The sequence below is a fragment of the Stegostoma tigrinum genome, chromosome 40 (assembly GCF_030684315.1).
Source record: "Stegostoma tigrinum isolate sSteTig4 chromosome 40, sSteTig4.hap1, whole genome shotgun sequence".
Taxonomy (NCBI): Eukaryota; Metazoa; Chordata; class Chondrichthyes; order Orectolobiformes; family Stegostomatidae; genus Stegostoma; species Stegostoma tigrinum.
The window spans coordinates 17,070,684-17,079,099 of NC_081393.1; the positions used below are offsets into that span (position 1 = coordinate 17,070,684).

The 8,416-nt window shown below is 49.6% G+C and overlaps 1 protein-coding gene across 1 annotated transcript in view; it reads right to left on the reverse strand.

Annotated features, from left to right (window-relative positions):
- Positions 1-8,016, reverse strand: part of LOC125447974 (serine/threonine-protein kinase 10-like) — a 49,588-nt gene extending 41,572 nt beyond the window's left edge. The window contains exon 1 of the mRNA XM_059641078.1: positions 7,595-8,016. Within this exon, the coding sequence (XP_059497061.1) occupies positions 7,595-7,747 (153 nt within the window). The 5' untranslated portion in view covers positions 7,748-8,016. The remainder of the gene's footprint in view (positions 1-7,594) is intronic.
- Positions 8,017-8,416: the final 400 nt, after the last annotated feature.

The window sequence follows — 8,416 nt, forward strand, 5'->3', positions numbered from 1 at the left end:
ACAAGGGGGCATAGTTTTAAAGTGAGTGGGGGTAGATACAGGGGAGACGTCAGAGGTAGTTTCTTTACTCAGAGGGTGGTAGGGGCGTGGAATGCATTGTTGGAAAGGGTAGTGGAGTCGGCCTCATTAGGGGCATTGAAGCGGCTATTAGATAGGCATATGGATGATAGTATAAGGTAGGGGTGGAGGTTAGATAGACCTGAGGTTTAGGGTAAAAGTTCAGCACAATGTCATGGGCCGAAGGGCCTGCATTGTGCTGTACTGTTCTATGTTCTGAGATGGTCAAGTTGGCGCAGTTGCATTTTCTTGTACAACTGTTTCTCCTGTCTAGAAAAAGCTTCAAGCAGCTTATACTGAATAATTTATCCTGTAAAACCATTAGTTGCAACCCGAAAGCCGCTCCTTGGGTTCAAAGATGGGATCAGTAACCATGGTACGGCCATTCCACATTGGTAGGCATGGAGAAGTTGTCTCCTCGAGCAGGAGAGTCTAGGATCAGAGGACATCACCTCACAGGAAAAGGTCACACATTTACGACAGTGGTGAGGATCAACTTCTTCTCTCAGAGGGAAGTGAATCACTGGAATTCTTAACCGCAGAGGGATGGGTTATTGCGTACATTCAAGATGTGACGGTGCCAAGGTTGGACTCGGAGGGTGTTGGGTGGGGGGAGTGGATGGGCAAGGTCAGAAGTCACACAGTGCCAGGTTGGAGTCCAACAGATTTATTTGGAGTCACAAGCTTTCGGAGCACTGCAATTCACCTGGCAAAAGGGGAACGCCTTGGGAAGCTTGTGATTTCAAATAAGTATACGCAAAGCTGAGGTGGATTTTTGATCAGGAGGAGAATCGAGGGTTATGGGGTAAAGGCGGGGAAAGTGGCATTGAGGATTATCGCAGGTCTCACAGGATGGCAGAGCAAGCTAGAAGGGCTGAATGGCCTTATTCAGCTCATTTTGTGGAATATGTGGAGAGGCAGAGAACTGGCATTCGAGCCCACCCATGGAGGCAGTGGGGTTTAATGAGAAACAGTTAAATCTGAGCTGCCACCTGAGGAAGGGTTCACACCCGAAATGTTGCCTGCTCCTTTCCTCTAGGAGCTGCCTGGCCTGCTGTGTTCTTCCAGCTTCCTGTCTGTCGACATTGGATTCCAGCAGCTGCAGCTTTGTTTCTGTCTCTCACCAATGTAAACCCTCCCTGGTCCACTAATGTCCAATTTGGGAAGGGGAATCCACCGTTTTTACCCAGTCTTTTTATTTATACGTTTTTGTGAAATGTGGGCATCGCTGGCTGGCCAGCATGTATTGTCCCGTCCCTAGTTGCCCCCTTGAGAAAGTGGGGGTGAGCTGCCTTCTTGAACCGCTGCAGTCCGTGTGCTGTGGTCGACCCACATGGTGCCCCCAGGGAGGGAGTCCCAGGATTCTGACCCAGTGACACTGAAGGAACAGCCGATATATTTCCCAAATCAGGGACGGTGAGGCGCTCACAGGGTGAGCTTGCGGGGGTGGGGGGGGGGGGGGGGGGGTGTTCCCATGTACCTGCTGCCCCTTGTCCTTCTGGATGGAAGTGGGTGGTGGGTTTGGAAGGTGCTGGCCTGAGGGGCCTTGGTGAGTCGCTGCAGGGCATCTTGTAGACAGAACACACTGCTGCGACTGAGCGTCGGTGGTGGGGGGGAATGGGATCAATGTGGGTGCAGGGCCAATCAAGCTGGGGGGGTGGGGGAGGCTGCTTTGTCCCTGGATGGTGTCGAGTTTCTCAAGTGTTGTTGGAGCTGCCCCCATCTGGGGCAAGTGAGGGGTATTCCATCGCCCTCCTGACTTGTGCCTTGAGGATGGTGGGTCAGGCTTTGGGGGGGGTGGGGGGGTGGGGTGGGAGTCAGGAGGGGAGTTACTCGCTGCAGGATTCCCAGCCCCTGACCTGCTCCTATAGCCGCTGTGTTTATCTAAGGCTGGTCCAGTTCAGTTTCTGGTGAATAGTAACCCCCAGGATGTGGTGGTGGTGGGGGGAGAGGGGTTCAGTGATGGTAACACCATTGAATTTCGAGGGGCAGTGAGAGGGCCAAAGGGCCTGCACTGCGCTGTAACGTTCTAAGTTCTATGTTCATATTGTCGATGGTCACAGCCTGACATTTGTATTGTGTGAATATTACTTGTTGGTTACACGTGACTCCAGACCCCACAGTGATGTGGTCGACTCTCGGCTGCCCTCTGAAATGGACACTTAGGGATGAGCAATAAATGCTGTTCCTGCCAACGATGCATCCAGGAAAGAGTAATGAAAAGGGATGGTTTCCCTCCAGTTTTTGGTCAGTGGGTGTCTGAAGTGTGTAAATACACTATAGAGTCACAGTGATAGAGTCATACAGCTCAGAAACAGGCCCTTTGGTCCAACCAGTCTGTAGTCCCAAGCTAAACTAGACCCACCTGCCTGCTTCTGGCCCATATCCCTCCAAACCTTTTCTATTCGTGTCCTCATCCAAATGTCTTTTATACGTTGTAACTGTACCCACTTCCTCAGGATGTCACCCCGCATGCAAATCACCCTCTGAGCAAAATAACTGCGCCCCCCTCCTCGCAACATGTCTTGTTTAAATCTCTCTCCTCTCAGCTTAAAAATGTGCCCCCTACTCATGAAATCCAACATCCTAGAAAAAAGACAAATACCATTTACCCTATCAATGCCCCTCCTAATTTTATAAAGTTCTCTAAGATCACCCATCAACTTCCGACACTCCGGGGGTAAAAGTCCCGGCCTTTCTTTATAATTTAGGATGCATTGGTCTTTAACGCCTTCATTAATTGCCCAACATTCCCGGCCGTTGCTGTGTGTTTATGGTGGGGAGATTGACTGACCCATTTGCTGATGTTTTCCAAAAGTTTGGGAAATGCAAGAAGTGGAACATTTTAACGCAGCGAATGATTAGGATCTCTTGGGGGTGCAATCATCTCGTAGGGTCTGTCAGGGATGCCCAACACCCAAATGAAGTTGGGGAACGGGTGCATTAGGCACGGGTGGCTCAGTGTTAGATTAAGGGGTGGTTGGGTGAGCTCTTGACTGACATGTGGAACAAGCCACTGGTGTGCTTTGTGACATGGGAACATACACGCCTGGACTCTGTCTGCTTCCTACGGGCAGCGGAGTGCAACGCCTGAGCGTGCGGTGGAGACATATCCAATCAGGATGCCCAGGAGAGAGCTGGATCTTTCTCGGAAAGAGGTATGAGGGGAAGGTGGGTGCAGGGGTGGGGCGGGATCCGAGTTGCTCCTTCGGAGAGATGGTACCGACGATGAAGGGCCAAATCTCCTCCTGTTGTACCACAACAATGATGTAGCCTTCTGGTTGCCCCGCTTGGCTGGTGGCAGGGAAGGAGATCCCTCGGGTTCAATACAGATCAACCAGATTGCCTTGGATTTCCATCCTGTGCAGTGGAAAAGCAGAGGTGGCGGTGTGGGCAGTGCAGCTCCTTTTGACTGGAAAAGAGTTTAATCAGACCATATAGTGAGGCACAGAGTGCACGGTGTCAGACCAGACAGAAAGATCAGCAAGTTGTGGGGATTATGCCGCAACTTGCAGCTCCTCTTGCTCTCACAGGGCTCTGACACAGCGGTCAGTCTTGATTGTTTTCAAGAAGGAGCCAGTCCTTAGGGCTAAGGGGATGAAAAGGAGGATGCTGGGAACAGGGGACTTTGGATGGGTGGCTCATGATCATTGAATGGGAAGGCAGACTCGAAGGGCCGAACAGCCAACACCTGCTCTAGTTTTCTGTGTTTCTATCCCCTGCAGCTCTCATCTGTGACAGCCGTCAGCCAACTACGCCTCGGCTGACCCTCTTTCCTCTCGTCTCTGCTTATCCTTGTCACCCTCCAGCTCCTGTGAAATGGTCAAAATGATGACACTCTCATTTCCGAATGTCACTCTTTTCTTTCCCCTTTCTTGCCCATCCCTGAATGGTCCTGAATAAAGGCAAAAACACAGTGCACGCCGAAAAGCTGAAACAGACCCAGAGAATGCCGGTCTGTGCAGAGAGAAATGCCTTTGACACTTCGAGTCTGATTATGACTCTTCTTCAGAACCCTGCTGCCCCTTGGCTTGCTTGGCCACTTCAGAAGGCATTTAAGAGTTGATTATGTCCTGTGTCTGCAGTCACGTGTAGACCTAAAGAACGGCAGATTTCCTTCCCTCCAGGACATTTGCGAACCAATCTGGGACTTCCCTGAGCATGGATGACGACTCCAGTCACCATTACGGAGGCTACCTTTCAATTCCAGATTCATGAATTAATTGAACTTGAATCTTCACAAGCTGTTGTGGGGTTTGAACCCGTTTTTCCTGGCAATTAGCCCGGAAATCCCGGTTTCTAGCCAAATGGCATCACTGGCATGTCACTGGCACCTGGAGTCTTCAGCACCTGAGCCTGCATGGTCAAGAAATATTGCAAAAGGTTGTGCGAATGCACGCCTGTTGTGCGCACTCAGGGCTAGGATGGGGTCAAGCGTAGTCGCCCCAGATTTTTGCAGGTGCTGCTGTACCTTGGGAGATCTGTCTGTGGACTTTGTCTGCAATTTCAAAGCCTTTCAAGGCAGTGCGGGCCAGACAGACTCGCGAGACCATGAAAGGGAGTCGGTATTGTTCGAGAAGGCATGATGGTAAATTTTCCCCTCACAGTCATCAGGACACAATGGCAAGAATACCAATGGCAAGAACGGCAGCGTGGGCCAGACAGACTTGCAACACCGTGAAAGGGAGTCGGTATTGTTCGAGAAGAAGGCATGATGGTAAATTTTCCCCTCAAAGTCATCAGGACACAATGGCAAGAATACCAATGTCAAGAGCGGCAGTGTGGGCCAGACAGACTTGCAACACCGTGAAAGGGAGTCGGTATTGTTCGAGAAGAAGGCATGATGGTAAATTTTCCCCTCAAAGTCATCAGGACACAATGGCAAGAATACCAATGTCAAGAGCGGCAGTGTGGGCCAGACAGACTTGCAACACCGTGAAAGGGAGTTGGTATTGTTCAAGAAGAAGGCATGATGGTAAATTTTCCCTCAAAGTCATCAGGACACAATTGCAAGAATACCAAGGGGGAACAACAATTTACACAGCAGAGAAAAGAGTGCTGGGTAGTTGCCAAATGGAGACTAAGTGGTGGAGGCGTGGCCAGGACAACGGACAGACACACCGTTGTGTAAATTGAAACCAGGCCAACAAAACAAAAAACTTTCCAGCTTCCAGTCTTCTGAATTCCGGGGAAAACAATTGTGTCCAGAATCTGATGTTGGACATGGGAAAGACATGTCGCACGCAGCAGGGTGGATTTCCAATGATAAACACCTCGATGCTGGATGAGTTGTCTTGGGAGAGGACAAGCCCATTGGGTTGTCTTTCCTGCCAACAGATTCGGTGAATCTTGCCCAGGGATTTCCGCCAGCACTGCTCTGGTTGAATCTCCCAGCACTCTCTGTCGGCAGAGTGCGGTGGGGTGGGGGTGGGGTGCGGGGATTGACATTACATGAGCCATTGGGTTCAGAAACTTTGAATGGAAGGTGATGTGGGCTAAGCACAGCCCACTTGTCATTTCCACTGTGACGTTTTAGTAAAACAAAGACAAGACATGTACAATTAAAAGTAGGGCCTTGGGTAGTTCAGTGTGACCTAGGGGCTCAGGTACATAGTTCTTTGAAGTTTGCGTCACACATAGACAGGGGGTTTAAGAAGGCGTTTAGCACATTCGCCTTCATTGCTCAGACCTTTGATCTAGGAGTTGGGGACGCCATGTTGAAGTTGTACAGGAAGTAGGTGAGACCTCTTCTGGAGCACTGTGCCCAGTTCTGGTCTCTCTGCTATAGGAAGGATTTAATTAAACTGGACAGGATTCAGAAGAATTTACCCGGGTGTTGCCGGGAATGGAGGGGTTTGAGTTATAAGGAGAAGCTGGGACTTTTTTCACCGGAACGTAGCAGTTTGAAGGGTGACCTTATAGAGGTTTATAAAATCATGCAAATTCTCAATCAGGTTGAATGGCAGGTGTCCTTTCCCGAGAGTGTGGAATTTCAAGACCAGAGAGCATATTTTTATAGTGGAAAGGAGAAAGATTTATAAGAGACACGAGGGGGTAACTTCTTTACGCAGAGAGTGGCTTGTGTGTGGAATGAACTTCCAGAGGAAGTGATGGATGTGGGTACAGTTACAATGTTTAAAAGATATTTGGATAAGTACATGAATAGAAAAGGTTTGGGGGGATATGGGCCAGGTGCAGGGAGGTGGGGACTAGTTTAGTTTGGGATTATGGTCAGCATGGACTGGTTGGACTGAAGACGCTGTCACCGTGCCTAATGGCTGTATGTCTCGATGGCGCTTCAGAGACCCATTCTCAGAAACATGCCCCTTTTATCCCAACAGTCAACATATATCAGAGTCTCCACATAACAGTGAAACACATAGACAGTGCAGCAATGCCAAAGCAGCGAAAAAGATCATTTCTTGAGGACTCAGAAATGTTAACACAGCAATTAACCCGCTCACTTAAGCAAAAGAATGAAAACACTTCATAACACTGCAGACATTAGATGCTGCCTCTGCTATTTCAACAAACAGAGCTGCCATTTCTTCCGAGTGGGGTTCTAACTTCTTAATATGGGAATATATCATGTCGTTCCTCCTCCCTGCCATGGTTAATTGCCACATCAGTTTGATGGTCTGAACTTCAGTGCACAAGAGGCAAAAAAAAACAAAAATATGCAACAGACCACTACCTCAGCACAAGTCTTTTGTCAGTGGGTCCTCGAAATGTTTATGTCTTCCTGTTTGTCGAGTCAATTTATAACTTATTAGGATTCTCTCTGTTGATTCAGAGAATAGAAGTTAATTATCTATTCATGTGTAAAATACTATTTGAAAAATCCATTTAGATTCTACCCACTCCTAGAGTGACTCCCTACGGTCCTTTGAGGTGGGGGTGGGGTTCAGAGTTAACCAAATCACTGTGAGTTTGGAATCACACGTAAGCCAGACCAAGAAAAGGGCAGAAGATGGTTCTCGGTTTAAGCCAAGGGGGTGGGGGGTAAGATTTAAAAAGGGAGCTGAGGGGTAACTTTTTCACGCGAGAGGGTGTTGTGTGTGCGGAACGAGCTGCCAGAGGAGGTGGTGGAGGCTGGTACAGTTACAACATTTAAAAGGTGCCTGGATGGGGTTATGATTAGTAAGGGGTTTGGAGGGATGGGGTCCAAATGCTGGCAGATGGGATGAGGTCAGACTGGGAGGTGGACGAGTCGGACTAAGGGGTGTGTTTCCACGCTGCTATGTGAACAAGATGGGGCTTTTTTTGAAAAAAAGAATGACAATCCCGCTGTAATGATCACCCTTATTGTTAAATGGTTCAAGAAAAACACATTAGTCGAATATAAATTATCCACCTCCCGTTATTTGGAGGGACGGGCGCCAAGTGCAGGCACGTGAGAATAGTTTATTTTGGGATTATGGACTGGTTGGATCGGAGGGTATGTTCCAATGCTGCATGACTCTATGAAGGGACTCGAACCCAATCCCTGGGAGCAATATCTCGATAAATAAAGAGCAGCATAATCACACGGTCTTACCTTGAGCACCTTGCCAAAGGCCCCGTCTCCCAGCTCTCCGATTACTCTCCAGACACTTTCAGGATCCACATCTCTCCTGACGTGCTGGTACTGCTTCGCCTTCTTCTTTTCCGTTCCCAGTCTGAAAAGTTTCATGAAACTCAAGAAGGACATCTCTCCCCTCTCTCTGCCGCCCCGCCCCTCAATGTCAGGAACGAGAAACCGCGAGGGAGAGAGCTCCCGAATCAAACCATGCAGTTAAACCGTGATCGGGGTGCTCTCAGCTCCCTTTAGCACGGGCCAGGGCTGCCCCTGGTTGGAGAAAAACGTGCTCTAAAGGCTTCTGGAAAGCGCAGAAACACATCTTAGCAGATTGTCACTTGCCGAGCATACTGCAGGGGCCTTTCGTGCGTTGCTGCCAGAAGTCCCTAACAGCAGGTTGCATGTAGCCTGCCCTGTGGCCGGAAGAATTCAACTCATTGCAGACAGCGAGGGCGTTTGAACAGTATAAGCTTCCCCTCAGGCACCGTGCCAAAATCTACCAGCCTTGTCTTTCGCCTGATGTTCTCCAAACTGAGCCTCCGACCACCCCCCAACCCACCACATCCTGCCCCCGGGTTCGGTCAAGCTCACTTCAATGCCGATCCACTCCCGGCTTTTCCCGAAGTGGCCCCGCTTCCAGGGTTGACCCGGAGAGATGGTTCAGGGCGTTCTAAGCCTGGCAATGCGATTGAACGACGGTCCCTTCGGTGGGGTTTTTTTTTGCAGCGCCCACCTCTCACCAGAATGGGTGGGCGTTCTGGGGCTGGATGCACTTTTGAATGAGATACAACCTGTGGTCGA